This window comes from Centruroides sculpturatus, unplaced genomic scaffold, assembly GCF_000671375.1.
Source record: "Centruroides sculpturatus isolate CEXI.00-Female unplaced genomic scaffold, Cexi_2.0 scaffold1584, whole genome shotgun sequence".
Lineage (NCBI taxonomy): Eukaryota > Metazoa > Arthropoda > Arachnida > Scorpiones > Buthidae > Centruroides > Centruroides sculpturatus.
The window spans coordinates 23,329-40,716 of record NW_019385733.1 but is presented as its reverse complement, the minus strand read 5'-3'; the positions used below and the strand labels follow the sequence as shown (position 1 = coordinate 40,716).

General features: G+C 46.0%; 1 protein-coding gene across 5 annotated transcripts in view; it reads right to left on the bottom strand.

The window, feature by feature from the left end:
* LOC111641636 (obscurin-like) overlaps window positions 1–17,388 on the bottom strand; it is a 34,613-nt gene that overhangs the window by 12,986 nt on the left and 4,239 nt on the right. Inside the window, exons 1-35 of one of the 5 annotated variants that reach the window (XM_023387835.1) lie at window positions 16,845–16,998; window positions 16,333–16,640; window positions 16,204–16,260; window positions 15,917–15,976; window positions 15,810–15,853; window positions 15,658–15,747; window positions 15,369–15,587; window positions 13,495–13,561; window positions 12,918–13,216; window positions 7,477–7,592; window positions 5,455–5,613; window positions 5,215–5,385; window positions 5,074–5,143; window positions 4,912–5,004; window positions 4,750–4,842; window positions 4,523–4,687; window positions 4,307–4,444; window positions 4,084–4,240; window positions 3,781–4,020; window positions 3,622–3,705; window positions 3,311–3,547; window positions 3,052–3,220; window positions 2,641–2,816; window positions 2,493–2,562; window positions 2,224–2,405; window positions 2,008–2,143; window positions 1,766–1,941; window positions 1,592–1,697; window positions 1,336–1,511; window positions 1,153–1,258; window positions 905–1,080; window positions 725–833; window positions 465–643; window positions 288–393; window positions 48–223 (exon numbers count right to left, since the gene is read on the bottom strand). In XM_023387835.1, coding sequence (XP_023243603.1) covers window positions 48–223; window positions 288–393; window positions 465–643; window positions 725–833; window positions 905–1,080; window positions 1,153–1,258; window positions 1,336–1,511; window positions 1,592–1,697; window positions 1,766–1,941; window positions 2,008–2,143; window positions 2,224–2,405; window positions 2,493–2,562; window positions 2,641–2,816; window positions 3,052–3,220; window positions 3,311–3,547; window positions 3,622–3,705; window positions 3,781–4,020; window positions 4,084–4,240; window positions 4,307–4,444; window positions 4,523–4,687; window positions 4,750–4,842; window positions 4,912–5,004; window positions 5,074–5,143; window positions 5,215–5,385; window positions 5,455–5,613; window positions 7,477–7,592; window positions 12,918–13,216; window positions 13,495–13,561; window positions 15,369–15,587; window positions 15,658–15,747; window positions 15,810–15,853; window positions 15,917–15,976; window positions 16,204–16,260; window positions 16,333–16,633 — 4,903 coding nt within the window. In that variant the 5' untranslated portion in view covers window positions 16,634–16,640; window positions 16,845–16,998. Of the gene's footprint in view, window positions 1–47; window positions 224–287; window positions 394–464; window positions 644–724; window positions 834–904; window positions 1,081–1,152; window positions 1,259–1,335; window positions 1,512–1,591; window positions 1,698–1,765; window positions 1,942–2,007; window positions 2,144–2,223; window positions 2,406–2,492; window positions 2,563–2,640; window positions 2,817–3,051; window positions 3,221–3,310; window positions 3,548–3,621; window positions 3,706–3,780; window positions 4,021–4,083; window positions 4,241–4,306; window positions 4,445–4,522; window positions 4,688–4,749; window positions 4,843–4,911; window positions 5,005–5,073; window positions 5,144–5,214; window positions 5,386–5,454; window positions 5,614–7,476; window positions 7,593–7,700; window positions 11,416–12,917; window positions 13,217–13,494; window positions 13,562–13,751; window positions 13,837–15,368; window positions 15,588–15,657; window positions 15,748–15,809; window positions 15,854–15,916; window positions 15,977–16,203; window positions 16,261–16,332; window positions 16,641–16,752; window positions 16,770–16,844; window positions 16,999–17,388 lie in introns of those variants that run through there. The other 4 variants (XM_023387834.1, XM_023387833.1, XM_023387836.1 and 1 more) reach the window with 4 other exon arrangements.

Genomic DNA, 17,388 nt, shown 5'->3' with positions numbered 1-17,388 from the left:
ATTATTATTTTCGAAAGTAACCACGCGTTACTCCTCTCGAACATTACCTTTCACGGTCAGACTTCCGCTTGTGCTTTCGGTGCCAAATTTGTTGCTCAGTTCGCACGTGTACTGTCCTTCGTCGGTCTTCAGGACTTCGTCCAAGACCAGGGTGGAAGAGTCGGCCGATTCTTCTACTCGGGCGTGTTTTCCGTCCGCCTTCAGCTCCTTCCCGTCTTTCGACCTGTCAAACACGACCGTTAACCACCGCCTAATTCGAAACACTCGAGCAATGTAGCACTACTGACCACTTGACGGTGGGTTTCGGCTCTCCCGAGAACTTCACTCCCAAAGACACCTTTTCTCCTTTGCTCACCTCCGTGTTTTTCAGGGTTTGCGTGAAGGACAGCGGTTCTGTCAAGTACACGGCTAGTGTTAAACTCCTTCCCAACGACTCGCCAAGCGCGGATGCGAAATTAACTTACTGCAAACGGACAGGATCCCGCTAGTAGAGGCGCTTCCTTGCGGATTGGTGGCTTCGCAGGTGTATTTACCAGATTCCTCTAAAGTTACCTTTTCTATTTTTAATGTGTAGGACCCTTTGCTTTCGTCGGACACCAGTTTGTAGTTCTTCTTCTCCGTTACCACGTTTCCGTTCACCGACCTGAAAATTCGTAACAAGGTTTTCGTCAGGAAACGGCGCGTGGTTCTTTGTAACGGAGGAATCGATCTATCAATAGCTTACCACTTGACGGTGGGGGTGGGAGAACCCTTCACCACTACGTTAAATTCCACGTTAACGTCTCCTTCTTTAACGTCTTTATCGGAAAGTTTCTTGGTAAATTCCGGTTTGCCTGAAATGAAAAATGAGAACGTATTGTTCTAGGAGACACTAAAAAAATGAAACACGTGCAAAAATTCGTACCTTTAGTGGAGAGATTTCCGGAGGTAGTAGCTTTGCCGTGAGCGTTAGCGATCTCGCAAGCGTACTTTCCAACGTCCTCCTTCTTCACTTTATCGATGGTGAGGGTGTACGTGTTGTCTTCTTCCGTCACCTTCACGTGTCGCCCGTCTACCTTTAGTTCCTTCCCGTCCTTCAACCTAGAAGCAAAACAAATGTGCTTATCCTTCCGGTCCATCCACAAATTTTACACAAAATCCCCGCAATCCTACCATTTCAGAGTGGGTTTGGGGTTTCCGGAAACCTTCAGACTGAAACTGACGGTTTCTTCCTCGCTGCATTCCACGTTTTTCATTTCTTTGGTGAAAGACGGGGGAGCTGCAAGCAAACGTATCCCCGTTACAATCTTTCTACAATATCTTTACAATGGGGATAGGAAAGAAGCGCGTGATTACCGTTAACCACCAGGTTACTGTATCCGGCTTGACTTCCGCTTTCGTTGGTCAGGACGCAGGAGTAATTTCCGGAATCTTCGGGTTTCACTTTGTCTATCATCATTGCAAAGATTTCCTCCTTTTCTTGCAGCATTTTGATTCTGTCGCTCTCGGACAATTGTTGTCCGTCTTTGTACCTGTTTAACACACCGTGTACTTCAAACAACTAGACGTTATGTTAACTATAAAACACTACAATACAAGAAAATCTTATTACCATTTGACTTCGGGGGTGGGCTTTCCTTCCACTTCCACCTCGAATCTAACGGGTTCGTTAGTCATGACTGCCATATCCTTTAATTTTTTCCGGAAGGAAGGTGGGCCTGCAACGTCGAACGATGTTTGAAACCAGGCACGTGACTAAATAGGTAACACGGAAACGTCTACTCACACGTTACTGTCAATTTGCACGACTCTTCCACTTCTCCCATGTCGTTCTTGGCTGTCACTTTGTACTTGCCGGCATCCTCCTTCTTGACATTCTTGATAATTAGGGTGTAAGATTCGTCGTCCTCGAACAAGAAGCGAACTCTATCGCTGGCTTTGATCTCCTTCCCGTCTTTGAACCTGAACAGACAAATGCGGCGTAAGTAATTGTTTCGACGTCACACTTAAACTTGCCACGATAATTACCAAGAAACGTTGGGTTTGGGATAACCCGTGACCTTCAATTCCAACATGGCGGATGCTCCTTCGCTCACTTCTACGTCCGAAATGCTAGCTTTAATCTTCGGTGCTTCGGGATCTCTCAGAAGTTTCCTGACAGAACCTTTATTGCAAAGATTACGGTTTAGTCGTTGCCAACACACCCGGCAATCCCGAAAAATAAGGGTACGGTTCGACACTCACCTTGCACCGTTAATTCGGCACTGCACGAGATTTTGTTTCCCGACGACGTGCTTGCCACGCAGGTGTACAAACCCGCATCGTCGGGGGTCACTCGCTGAAAAACTAAGGCTAAGGTGTCTTCCTCTTCGCTGAAAGACACTTGGAAGCGATCGCTAGCTTCGAAATCCCTCCCGTCTTTAAACCTAAACAGGAATTACAAGTATCTTTCAGTTAAAACCTTGCTCACACGCGGCAATACGTAAATCTTCCACCCCGTGTTTATTACTTACCACTTGAAGGGTTTAGGAGTGGGTGGTCTTTCTAATTCTTCTTCCAGACCGCGGAATAATATTTTATGCTCTGAAGTGTAAACAAAGATAATTAATTAATTACGGTGACTTTCCGATTCCACTCGTAATACCGACTTCGGACACTCACTCGTAACTTTAATCACCCCCGTAGTCGTGTCCTTTCCCTCGCTATTAACTGCCACGCAGCTGTATTCTCCGGCATCGGCGCCGGTCACGTGATCCAAAATCAACTCGAAAACTTCCTTTGTCTCGTAGGATATCCTCACCCTCTCGTCTTCTTTCAGTTCCTTTCCGTCTTTGTAGCTAAAGACAATAAGGGTTATTTTACTCGCTTTTCGACTGTAATTAGAAGAGGCAGTGGCGCGTTATTGCGGGCCCGGGCGAATTTAAATTAGAGGACCTCGTGGGGACTTCGGGGAATTTTTTGGGAGAAGTAAGGGTATTTTCTTATAAAAGTTTGGCTCGGGTGCCCAGGCATTTGCCCTTCTTGCCCATAGGATAACTCCCACTGCCAAGGGGGCAAAGTATAAAAACTTACAAGGTGATTTTCGGTTGCGGGTTTCCTCTCACTACTAACTCGAAACGAACAGAGGTTCCTTCCAACAGCTCGGTGTCTTTAAGTTTTACTTTGAAAACTGGAGCGTGGGGTAATTCGGTACCACCTGGGGTAGTGGGACGGGAATCTTCCTTGGGAACGCCCAGCCCTCCTGAAAAATAAGCGTAAAATCTCTTGAATAGTTTCTTACACAATACCAGTTTTGTGTTATTATTTGCACACTCGAATCGAAATCACTAACCTTGTTTAACGTTCAAGGTGGCACTACAAGCCACTAAACCCTGAGCATTGTTGGCCATTACCGTGTATAGACCCACGTCTTCGGGTAGCGCTTCTTTGATGCTCAGTGTGTATTTGTCTCCCTGAGAAGTAATCTTTATCCTCTGAGATTTGGCTATGGGTTTGTTATTCTTCAGCCACTTTACCGTGGCCGGTGGGGTGGAAGCCACCACGCACTCGAAAGTGGCGGATTCTCCCTCTGTAATGTAAAAATCAGACTCTAGTCACGTTTCCGAAGTGTGTGGATCATCGTGTAATTCACGCTCAACTTACGCATGCACGTTATTCCCTTCAGTGGTTTCTGGAACTGTGGTTTACCAGGGTTACCTGGGTTACCCTTTGGATTAGCTTCTATATCTGCGTATTGTTAAAATTTGATTGTTACGACTGGCGTGATTTAAGATGCGCTTTAAGAGTCGAAACGCTCATTACCTTCGAGGGAGGAGAGAGATTCGGACCTCAAACTCTCCGTGATGTTGGTAGTGGCTTCTTCTTCCGGAAGTTCGATTTTAATGTCGGAGGTCAAAGAGGGTATCTTGGCATCCGTACGTTCTTCCTCCAATTCCACAGATTTGATGTCGGATTCTGTGTTTTCCATTTCCTTCTCTAAAGTTACTTTCTGCGCCGAGTCGGGAGCCACTTCCGGTTCGTCTTCCCCTAAATCTTCTATCACTACGGGAGTAAACAATATCAGGAAGGTTCTTACAGTGTTTGAACCGAAAGACGGATGCTTACCCGATCGAGTGACCATTTCTTTAATCCACGCCTCTCTCTGATCGCTGTTGGCGGCGCGAAATATTATGGGATAGTCTGTTTTGTCTTTGTTCTTGTGTTGAGCCTTGAAGGCTCGATCGTCTCCGTTGGCTTTTTCTACAATTTCCACGTCTTGTAACTAAAAAAAGGAGCTCGTGTTAGTCTCGAGTGAGACAAGAGACGATGGTGTCGCCTTTTCTCTTACCTTTACGATATTTTTAACAATATAAGTGTCGTTATCTGTGGTGACGCGTTTGACGTCAGTGATAAACATGTGCGCTTTGAACAGGAATACGTATCTTTCTTGTACAGTTTTAGTGGGTTCGATGACTTCTAGCCAACCCTATTGGTAAACAATAGGATGAATATTAACGACGACATTTTTTACAATTTTAGATGTTATTTCCTTTGAATTACTTACGTGTTTGAGTAAACGACCGAGTTTATGGATGTTCCCTTTGTAACCCTGCATGGCATTCAAATATTTGAGATCGGAACTCCTCTGAGGTATGCACATCATAAAGTCTAACGCTTTCTGCAAGTCGTTAGTGTCTTCTTTAAGACGGGCCGTGTACTTGATCAACTCCTGCAAAGATTTGTCTCGTGTCACCATTGGCAAGAACACAAGACAAGAGTCTCGACACTTACCCTCAGCAATAATTGATAATCGTTGATCCTCTGGATCGGTAACTTCAGGTGTTCGGACAGGGTTTTATCGTCCCCGATTCTTCGACTGTGTTCCTGCAAGAAGATAGAAACGTTAACGAAAGTTCAAAGGTCAAGTACGGAGTCAAAACGAGAAGTAATTACGTTGAAGTATTCTTTCAAAGGTCCGGTGGAGAGTAATTGCTGGGCGTGCACTTCGTCCCTGCAGTAGTTCACGTGCATATCGAAATCCCTCTCCTACATCAGAGGTAAAGATTAACGCCGTAGACGAGAGGATTACAGATTAATGGGGGAGAGATTACTCACCAAACGTAAGAAGGTTTTGCCTAATAGAGCCGGCTCCTTGGCGTAGTATTGGACTCCTTTGATCAATACACTAAAATTTTCAAAGAAGTTAGACCCGAAAACGGGCTGAAACGAAAATTATAATAAAAAAAAAAAACTTACTTATTGTGAAATTCGCAGATGGGTTTGAAGTTCATAAACAAGGATTCTCGTTGGTCCCGAAGATCTTTAGGCATCCTCGTATTGTCCATCTCTAGATAATAATTGTCCACTACGTATTGCATGTCCCTAGCGAAGTCTTCTTCGGTTTCTACGAGTTCCTTTACTATGGCCCTACGCGTAAACGAGAATAATTAATTTTCCTCCCTCCCCGTTTCTTTGTTCACATCCACAGCGACTTACTCTCTCCTGGTGGCCGCCTCCCTCTCTTTGGGATCGCTTCTGGTGTCGGCCTGCGTGGTGATGTCCGTTATGGACTTTGTCTTTTTTTCTAAGTAACAGGTGGGCACCCATCCCTCTTTGGATTCTCCTCCTTTCAGCGATCGGGTTCTCACTAACCATCTGTAAAACAGCAAAAGGTACGAAGTAAATGGAGGGGTTCACGACTCGACGCCCACATTTTCGAGTTGGCAGACACGTGTCGAGCGGTTTGTTTGCTTTTCGACACGTGACAGGAACGATGCCAGTCATTCTTTCATGGTGCAAATATTGCAAAATGTAAACAAATTCTTTTCCCCTTTTTTTATGAAGCGTGTTCGGCTCTGTCGATGCGATTCAAAGCGATGCGTAACTAATGACCACGGGCTTCTGTGACGTAACTTAATCATGCGCTAACGAGATAAGTAACCCGTGTGGCACTTTCTTATGGAAGAATGGGAGTTGGTAGAAATCCTAGTCTTCCGTGCTTCTTGTGATTTGCGTAACTAGAAGTCCTGTACTACGGTCTTCTACGTAGAAGACTAGTTACGCAACTAACGCAGGAAAGAAGCCCCCTTTCTTTCCTATTCTAACGAGGGGATGTATACCGAAAGTTACTTTAGTAGGCCTACTCCATATTTTAATCAGTTACGTCATCTAAAAGTGCCCACAGGTGGTCGAGCGGACTACCACCGAACACTGGTCGTGGGTTGGTGTCCGGACAGCAGGCAGAGGCCAGTTTCTGTGACGCTAAACAATAGCGTAACGACGTCTACATTTTTATTTCCAATAATTTAAATCGACGTCGGGTTCGAGTAACGTCGTTTTTTCCCCGACGGACGTTACGTAACTATTTCGCCGTAACGTAATATTTCGAGTAATTTTAGCATTAAAATTTCGCGTTATTCTGGTGGAGCGACGTTAAATTATAACTTTTGGCAAGCGTAACATCGATGGCAATTAGTTAATCGAGTAAAGGGCACATTCGGATAAATATAGTTACGGTAACGATGTCGACGCTCCTAAACGTTTCGTAACGTCCCGCTTACTCTCTAATTTTAGACGAATTATCGGCTCTCTCTCAACGTCACTGTGACGAGTCGAGGGTCATTTTATAACGCTCGATTGTATAGAAATTTGTAGATAAAACACTTGGTTGGCGTAAAATCTCGGATTTTGCTAGGATCGGCGAGACTTAAAGGGAAGGCGTCGACTCGACAGATGTTTAATCGTCGTTAACAATAGGAAGCGCGTAACAAATCGCATTCCCGAACAGAGAAACGACAAAGAAATCTTTCAAACGAAATCTCATTGGCAGTGGCAGATTCCACTTGGCAAATACTTCACGTCCTTGGCCCACATATCTTCGTTGCCTAGGTTACGGTCTCCGTTCTCCCTCCTCGATTCGCCATCGGACGCACGCGCCGATTTCTCTTCCCTTCGGTACCGGTATCTTCCCTCCCCCTGTTACGCGCCTTATAATCATTTGTACAAATCCACGCAAAGCAAACGACAATACAATTTTGGGTACACAATGTACTCGTGTTGTTTCCACCGAAGTGACAAAAAGTTTAGAAGAAACCCTGGGAAGACGGCACAGAAATCGAATGGTTTAACACGCGACTTTTGGTTGCGACAAAAATCGCTCGTTATCTTTTACGATTTATATCGGTAAATCGCGGAGATAATTTCTAGAAAGCCACGAAAATTCGATAGAAGGATGGGTTAAAGAAGCCGACGTAACCCATGCGGAGCGGGTCGTAACACTTCAAACGATTTGTTTATCTCACGCGAAAATCTCGAACAGATGTCGAGTGGGTCGTAGAACGAACGACGACCCCACCGCCCGCAGATTTCGCTCGTAAAAGCTAAAAACGTCAACGTCGCCATCTTTAATTTTAGATCATCCCCAAACAAAGAAATCTCCGTTTTTTTAATATGCAAAGAACGTAATTTGCACCCGTAGATGACGGTTGGCACCGTCGAAGAGAAAAATGAACTACTCACTTTCTGGGTTTGCTGGAGTCGATGATTTCCACCTCCTGTCCACTCCTCATGGGGATGGCCCCGATATCGCACTCCACGGGATTGAAATCCATGACTGCCACGTACACGTCGCGCTTCTGAAAAACCATACCCGAATCAGAATGAGGGGTTTCTTTCATTAGTACAACAGGTGGTACTCGTCGCGGGGGCGGAAGAAAATCTTAGTTAAAGTTAACCACTCTTACCTGGTGCGGGTGTACGTTTTTCCTGTCTTCCGTCTCTTCCCTCACCCAACAGCACTCGCTCCCTATCAGTTTTACCCCCGTTTCGGAGGGTGAAGTAAAGACGCGAACGACTTGTTCTTCCGATCGGGAGTAACGTCGAAATGCGGAAAAGAGACTGTCCACCCGCAAATCTACGCAATCCCTTTCGTCCTTCGTCCCTTCCTTTTCTCTCGCTAAAGCGCCTTTTTCTTCCCCCCTTATATCCACTCCGTTCTCTCTTTCTCTCCCCAAAGTCCACTCGTCGGTCGATGGGAAGGAGGTTCCGCTTTCTTCCTCGATAGAACGGAAGTCGATCTTCTCCACCACACACGCGTGTTTCGCTTCCGACTGACGAGGACGGACTAAATCTCCGTTAGTGCGTGAATTCTCTTCCACTCTAATCTTTGTCGACGCTTTATCGAGGGTAGAAACACGGTTATAACGTTTTAGTGGCAGTTCCGATTGAGAATCTTCGCTTTCTGTCGTAGAAAAAGTCGTTCTTTCAATTCCTCCGTTTTCCTCCATCGGCTCTTTCGTACGGCACGAAATTACTTGTATAGTTTTCTCCGTGTCTTCCTCCTTTATCGGACGAAACTGCTTTGTATTATCGCACTCTCCAACAAAATCTTTCGAGATATATCCGTTGTGATCCACCCTGGCTGGCACGATCTCTCTCCTCTCCACTTTCTCCTTTCCGAATCCGATCGACAATCCTTCCTGGCCAGTTTCTTTCCTCAATACATTCGTGTCTTCCGTCTTCACCTTAGCCACTTCTTTCTCTTCTCCCTTCTCTTGTAAGCTTATCACTAAATCTGATTCCGAAACAGACGCATTACATTCTTGTCCCACTCTTTCTTTCGCATTTCCTCTTCTTTCTTGTGACTTTTCCTCCTCTTTTACCTCCGGAGCCGAGGAAGAATCGTTAAATTCCCGATTGACTTTACCCTCCGTCTTGTGTTCGTCGGGTATTTTATTTTTCTCTAAAACGGATTCTTTTTTCGCGCCCTTTATAGTGTCCTCCCTCTTCGCCTCTTTCCAGATTTCCTTCTGGCTGTTTTCGGAAGATTCCACACTCTCTGTTGCACCCTCATTTTCTTTCCTCGCTTCTATCTTCAAAGGTGCTTTGTCTAACTTCGAAATTTTTTCGCCGTTTATGCTTCGTCGTTCGGTTTCTTCCCGTTTCCTTTCAATTTCCTTCCCGGATATAACGATTTCTTCTTTCCTCCTTCCCTCCCGTTCTTCCGTTCCGTCGTGGGATCTCAAACTGACCTTGCCATCCTCTTCTCGCGTGGAATCCGCATTGTTCGCTCTCGCCTCACTTTCCTTACTCCCACTTCCCACTTTAGTAAATGAATGTTTTTTCTCCCCTAATTCCATTTTCCGATTCTCCTGGCTTTCCTCTTCCGATTTTGTCTTCGCTTCCGTTATCGAATTACTTTTTACATTCTCCCGTTTCCTCGCGATTCCGTCGTCGTGTTGTTGGTCCAATCGGTCGGAAGAAACTGACGCGTCCGTCTTCTTTCCCGTTACTTCCGTTTCCTCCTTCCTTCCGGGTCTTTTTTCCATTTCCTCCTCTTGATTAACTACTTTATGAATTTGTTCTTCCGCCACTTTTCTAAAGTCCTCTTCGTTCCGTTCCGTGTTTTCTCTGTTGTCGACATTTTTCTCTGTGCTTCCGGGTATTTTCCTTTCGTCGTTCTCTTCTGTCACGCTACCTTTTCCTACTTCTCCTTCCACCCTCGTCTTCATTAAATCTGACAAAATTTCTTCTCTCGCCACGTCTCCCTTCGCCTCCTTTTTCGAGTCTGCATCTGCTTTATTACGTAACTCGATTTCTTCCCCCCTAACGCCATCTTCGTTAACATATTCCACTCGGAAGACGTCGATCTCCATTCCGGAAATGGCCACTCCTTCGTTGGCATTTGTATCGTTTGTTTTTGTTTTTTCCCATTCTTTTTCTCTTTCCTCCTCCACATTCGACGATCCATTTAATTTCTGTTCCGATACTTCACTTTCCTTTCCGTTTTCCCACGGTACGGAATCAATCTGAGGTAACCCGTCCGAGTGTTCCGCTGTTTCTCTGTCTTCTCGCCTCCTTTCACTCGCATCTTTGGTTTCTCCTCCCGTTTGGTAATCCCGCGGCTCCGATCCGCTCCACAGGATGCGACTCTTGCCCTCTGTGGTGTCATTCAATACTATAGGGGGTGGAGGTTTACCCTCGACTTCCTCTTTCCCTCTTGTTTTCTCTTCGGTAACATTTATGGAAACGTTATCCTCCCTCTCCAATAATTTAATTTCCTGTCCCTCCTCTTCCCTCTTCGCGGCACCCTCTTTTCTTTCCTCCGATTGTACATTTTCTGTATTGCCTTCCGGCTGATTCCGAACTTCTGTTTTTAACCCGTTGACCTCCACTTTCTCTAATATCAAGGAGACAGATTCGCCATTCCTTTCCTCTTCTGTCACTTCCTTTAGACGATTTTCTTCCGAAGACAACGCTTGGCATGTGGCTCTCTTTTCTTCCTCTTCTTCCTCCTCCTCTTCGCGTATTTCAAATTGACTGAAATCGATTCCCGGTTCCTCCTCGCAGTACTTTCTATATTCTCCAAAATCTAACAAACAGTTGCTGGCGTATTTACTTTCCATAGAGAAAGTCTTCCATTCCGCTTTGTATTTATCCAGCCAACTCCCCTTAACGGGTTCCAGAGATTCTTTACTCTCCTCTATAATCTCTTCTACAATCTCCTCTTTTTTCTCATCTACGTTTTCTACAAGTGTCTCTGCCTTCTTCTTTGTATCCCTGCCCCTTTCTCCTTCCACCCTCCCTTCCGGAGATTCGTCTCTATCCCCTGTTGTGGGCGTGGCTTCCAAATGAGTGGGGAGGGTCTTGCTCCTCCTGTATTTCTTCTTCTTTGCTATGGGTTTCACGGCGGCCGCCATTAGTTCGCCCTCGTGGCTCGAAATGTAAATCTCCTCTCCGTCGCGCGCTTTCAACACCTCCTTCACCCCTCCCGGAACGATTTTGTCCACCTCCCTGGGGACGAAGACTTTGTCGTCGCGGAAACTAACCAAATCTTCGCGACTAACGTCCACCTTACCTGGTAGGGGATAGACGTACTTGTAACCGGACATGGCGCGATACTTGGCGGTCACCCTGCAATGGAATTCCGACTCGCTGACGCTCATCCCGCCGCCCATCACCGGATAAGTGAACTGATATCCTCCCATCCACTTATTCTTCTCGGTTATCCGGCATCCGCTGTTGCTGCGAAAGCGAGGAAAGTCGCTGGACGAAGGGAAGTAATGATGGTCGTCCATAGAAGCGCTCTTTTGGGTGATCCTGCACCCCGGGGAGGAGTGCCTCCTCGGCTTGAGTTTTCCCGGATCCAGAGTCATCACCGCGCGTTTAGCACCCGCTACCAGCCATGAGTGAGGAACAAGGTCTAGAAGGAATAAGGTAGGCCAAGGTTCTCGTCCGACGAAAGAGGAACCTCTATAAATAGCACTCTCACTGAGGGCGCAGCGCGAGCAGGTGACTTCTAAAGCGTTATTTCCGTCCCGACGGCGGGAAACGTAGACTCGACCTTCCTCCCCCCTGCGGACAGTGTCGACGACCCCTATTCTCCGATCGGACCCGTTGAAGCGTTGAATGACACAAGAAGGCACCCACGCGCCATCTTTTCCACCAAAGTAAACAAATTCTCCGAATGACTCTGTCACTCAGTCACTCTGTGTTAGTGCCAAACTCTGTTTATATATAGTAGAGATTCGACATCTTCCGCACCTAGTTTGTAATCGCCGGCCTACCCCTTATGTAATCGAATTGTGTAAGCTTGCCGTCACGCTTGCCAACGTGTGGAAATCCTTTGGCCACGCGTCGTAAACACTGGCATTTACGTAACCCAAATCGACCCTCTTAACGAGACTTTTGGAAGCGTGGCAACACCCCCTACTTAAGATATCGGGGGTCCGATAAGTAGTGTTCTCGTTTCGCCTCCCAGAATATATTAGCGATAACTCTCCACTTGTGTGTAAACGTAACGAGCTTCTTCCCCGGTACTTCAACGCGACACACTATCGATTCCATCAGAGTGACGTTTCCAGAGCTTATCCTAATGAAACAATTGTTTTCGAAACTCCCTATCCATCAACGAAGCATCCCTTTGTCCGTGAAGTATCTATGCGAAGTGGGGATGATGGAGAACCTCCACCATTCCCACTTCTACAAAGGGACGCTTCCTTGATTGATAAGTAATTTCGTAGAGGGGGACGAGATCCCCCAAATCGGAAATGTGACGACGTTTCGGAGGGGCAACGAATAGAAAAAATTGCATCGCAGTGACGTAGAAAGTCTCGTGTGTCCACATACCTAAAGATTTATTCCCTGCTTATACAATTCTTATTGATAACTTATATTAAACCTCTGGTGCAGCAGAATACACCCATTTGAAGCGTGAATTTACGTATTTATTACAGCGAATTTTTATGAGGAGTTATTTTTGCACGTTTATTTATACGCAATCTTGGTTTATTTTAATAATGATTTATTTGTATGCGAATGATCGACGTTTTCGAGAGGATCCTCTTCTGGTAAATTTACAAATTTCGCGTATATTATACTTAATTACACCTATAATTCTTCCACTAGAATCTGGCAGATAAATTAAGAGAAAGTCTGGATTCTCTAGATCTACACTGCGAGGAGAAGGGGTTGATTATTATAGATAACCGAACAGAGGATGTATTGTGTTTGATGGGCTCGAAATTGGCTCGAGTACGTAAATCGTGTCCTTTGCAACTCACTCAATTAGTCATCAATTCGTATATAACCGTTGATAGATGTATACAAACAAGGCGTTTTTATGTGTCTAATTCCTCCGTACACTACTTTTTCTGTGTTCTATTTGTTACTTTTGCTGTGTTGTCGAGAAGAATAAGACAGTGGTAAGTTTCGCAACATTCCACTTACGTCAAACGGGATTATCAGTTAAGAAACGTGTAAATACCACCCCCTTTTGAATGACTGTCCCCCCGTTTTGACGTCACCCTAAACTACCCCACTTTTACAGGTATAAAATAGGGAAGGAAGGTCGAGCAAACTTTATTTTGATGTTAAAAACGAAAGAAATAGATTAACCGGAAGTACCCGCTTAATCGAGTTTGGCACGGTTAAGGGTAGAAAATTCCGTCAGCTGTTCTCACCTTGGCATCCGCTTCCAACTCGAACGACAGTGCGGCTGCGCGGGAGGACCTGGCCGATTGGGATCCGCTGGACTCCTCCACGTCGTGGGAATAACTCAATTTGGCCCTCTTCCACGATCCCGAATCTTCGTCGTCGCCATCCCTGCCTGCTATCCGGGTCGATCGGCGCAAACTGGACACGTCCTCCTCTACGTCGCCGGAAAATCGAGTCCGGCTGGAACGAGCGATGTACGATTCTGTATCGCGACTGGATCGCCTGGCTTCATACCTGCTGCTGCGACTACTGTAATCTTCGGTGCCTGAAAATACGTCATTTTGTCAATATGGCCGGAAAATCGAAGCATAGGTGTATAACCGGATACGCGAGTCCAACGAAATTTATCCGTAGAAACTCGAGCTGGAAACTATCCGGATAATCGCGAGGACAATTAAAAATCGCTAATCGGAGATGCCACCGTTAACTTTTCAAATTATTAACATTAGAGGGCGCCACCGAACAAAGAGGTCCGTTATACTCTCGCGGGAAAAAATATCTTCGGGGGAGTAAGGGGGGAAAGAAGTAAAAACCACTTCCTACCTTCGGTTCTTCTGTAACTGGACGAGCGATAGGAACGTGAATAAGACATCCTAAAACCAGGCACCACCTAGTCGTGAATAAAGCAACAGTTAAAAGTAGGCAAAGGCTAATCAAAACGTCGCGCCGAGGGGGGTCGGAATTCCTCCTTGCCTCCCCCAATCGTAAATCGAGATAGGTGGCTGCGGTGGTGTGGTCTCACCGTTCGACACCCAAAGCCACCTGTCCCATTAGAGTAAGATTTATAGCGCCCTTCCTACCTCGAAACGTCTCTCCTACCTCCAACGAGGCGCACCAAAGCCAAGAGTAAAGTTTTTGACTGACACCAACCCCGAAACGAGGCTCTCGGATCTTTCGGGTGGGCGAGATAAAAGTTATTCTTGTCCCCTACTTTCTACAGTTTATTTACTAAGCGGCCCTCGTTAGCGATATTCGCTCTCTTTTATTTTTAATCGCCGGATTCCGCCATCACGTGACCCGGGCAGGCCAGGCGGGGGTGGATCCGACGCTTTCGCACCCCGCGCCGCCTATCCCCTGGCGTAACCGGATTCGAATACGCCGGTACGCTTTGATTCTCCGCCATTAACGCGCGCGCGACGCGACCTTGCGGGACGGAGGAACCGGAGGGGTGGAGCAGACATCTAGAGCCTCTTGGCAAACGATACTCCAGACAGAACGAATAAGGCAAGGCAGAGTAATGGCGCTATTCAAACTCCTAAATATAGAACGCTCCTCCGCGTTATCCTCCGTCTTTTCTCGATATCGTAACCCTCGTAACGCTATCCGCTTTTTTAAAATCATAACGCGATATTTCCACGTGCTTGTGACGTAACCGAACTCCTTCCTTCCTCGTATGCGCGTTGACGCTACCCCACTTTCGTTATCCTCGGTAAGAATTACACCGAAAGTAAATATTTCCTTCGGTCGCCACCGTGGAAATTTAATAAGTTTCGGTAGAAAACGATATTTTCGTGTTAAAAAAGTTATTGTGGGGAAATTTCCCGCACGTCCGGAAATTTCGCGACCAATTCCATCTGACAAAAGACTCGTTTATAACGGAATTTTTGAAATTTTAGTTAACTCGACCGTGAGGTAATTTCCCTAAAAAATTTCCCCAACCGGGAAATTTAATACGAAAAGTTCCCTAACTTTTCAACGGATTATTTGATACGCGTCACCTTGTTTCCTTGGCGAAATCTTCGACTGATACTGGGGAAATTATTTCTCGCCACTTCGGGGAAATTTCCCTAGGTAAAAGAAGATTCCCGTTGTTTACTCCAAACAGCGTTTTCCCGTCTCGGTAGCCGTGTGTGTTATCTCCACACCGCGTTATCCCCGAATTCCAACGCGAACTAAAAATAAACTAAGTGTGCGTTGCGTGAAGCAAAATATGACCAAAATAGCATTAATAACCTTTAAAAATAGAGGTAAAATTTTGCTTCACTCGGGAATTCTTTCAGTAAACACGACACACAAGAATCTCAGTTTTTTGATCAACGACTTTTACTTCAACACATACACACACTTAAAAATAAATAGGGATCTTCAACTCGGAAAGATAAATTATGCGCTACACTCCATAAAGTAATATTAAAAATCCATTATCATGTTACCGACGAAGGAGTTTGGCTTGCGGCTTCCTGGTCCTTTTGTCAAAAAGAAGTGAAAAGTAGGGAAAAAATGAAAGAAAAAAAAAACACTGGTTAAAATTCGGAGATTGCTGTTATCAGTAATTATAAGATAATGCAAGATAATGCATTTTGTCTAAAAATAATACAGGTGAGTAAGAGCCCCGAATCCGATGCCAAACACTTTGGTCACGTGCTTCAGAGGCAATTAGTGGTGAAAATTAAGAGGATTAGGAAAGTGGCGCTTACCTCTTGGTTGTTGCAGTTCGCTCTTGTGTAGCTATCTGCGACTAACTGCAACGAGACAACGTCGTTCCTATCCCGGATTGTCTTCCCCTTGCTGATGTCTGCATATTCCAAGGGCGCCTTCAGCGCGATGCCGCAGCCAAAATTGTTTAAGACCTCTACCTCGGGCACCACTTGATCCGGGCTCAGGGCAGAAAGGGAGGAAGTCGAATCGTCGATCGCCTGCGCAATTTTTTCTTTTTAAAAAATGCCATTTAAACCCGATTTAAGAGGAAAATAATCCCTGCTTTACCTCGGAAAACTGGTGCTCTTCGCTGACGTCATTAGCCGTGTATTCTAGGGTGCCGGTCGACGCAACGTCTTCGAACCCGTCGACTAAGCTCTGCGGAGAGAAAAATCGATCATCCCGAATAATCGGGTTCGAATTCACGCCCGTAAACTTACCTGCATCTGTTCCGAAGCGCTTAGGGATTTTCTGTAGCTTCCATCTGAAAGTTGGGAAACGACCGATCACCATCGATTAAAATTCCATCGATAATTTTCAAACTTACCTTCCTCTTCGCCTTCGGTTTCGGAACCGTCGTCGATTAGTATCAATAATCGAGTGTCGCCTGTAAAAATCGATTAAAATTACGTAATCGCTTGGCATCCTGTAAATGAGGTTTCTCCTCACGCACCGCGAGTACCGAGCGCGCGACAGAGATGTGGTAAAGTGTTATAAAAATCGATCTATCGAATCGACATTTGGCAACACTTAAACCCTGTAGACCTAATTAGTCCACCATACGCCACCTGGTAGCGATAACGTTAACTGATTTCGCCCCCTGGCGACGTTTACCTTGCTCGTCGGTCGAGGTACCCTCCACTGTCCCTTCGGTGGTGGAATCTGCCCTTCCTGGAAAATAATAAAAACGCCGTTATTACATCGTATAAGGCGCACCCCGTATTTAAAAAAGACAAAACTCGCCTTCATCGTAGTAGTAGAGGGAACCGTAACTCGAAACTTGCCCGTGACGGTTTTCGGCCCTGCACTCGTACTCCCCGTCGTCGTATTGGGTGATGTTGGTCAGAATCAGCTCGTGCCATCCGTCGGGGTGGTGGATGATCTCCCTCCTTCCGGGCACGTGATATACGCACTCGCCACAGTGCAGCCAGCTGACCAGAGGAGGGGGATCGCCGCTCACTTTCACCTGGAATGTGACGATGTCGCCGTCGGTAGCTTCCGTTTCCGGTGGAAGAACGTGCAGGAATGTGGGCGGGACGGACATTCTGACCCTGCAACACGGGACGATAGTTTTTAAGTCATCTCGAAACCGACCTCCAAACGGCGCTTCTATTAATAGCCTATTACGCAGGAAGGCGTCACGCCAGAGGAACCGTGACCTACATGGTTACTACGGCGGAGATAAACTCATCTCTCCTTACATCCCCATCCCCTTGACCCCCGACCTCCGCTCGTCTCCTCCGCTCGCCACTCACCTGGTGTTTCGTCGGAGAGTCCTCGATTGTGTCGACTCGAAAATAACTTCCCCTCGTCGCAGCGCCTCGCCACCGCTTGTGGCAGATGTAATTTTTGGACAAGGACGGGAGTAACGTAACGATGCCGAAACAGGTTGTTTACGTTCGTCTTCCGGGGCAAAATCTCTAAACGGGGGACGAAGACTCTCTCCTCTTCCACTTCCCCGCTTACGACGACATTTAAAATCGACCACCCCCGTTTACACGCCGAAAATGGTGGCCACCGCGTCATTCCACTTTCGATTTTTTTTTACAAACAAGACCCGTAACTCGTTGCAGTAAACTTTTTTACGTTTTACTACATTTTTGCATTTTTCTACTGTTTTTTTTTTTCGTTTGGTGTTGGCAAAATGAGCCTGGAAGTGGTCCACTTGGCCTCCGTCATTTGGTTTCCTTATTATCCTTCATTTCCTTTCGTTAGCCAGCAACCTGTCGTTCTTTCTTCCCGTTAGTACTGTGAGCAACTGCAAACAATTACGCTTTATCAAATACTTTACGCACGTTT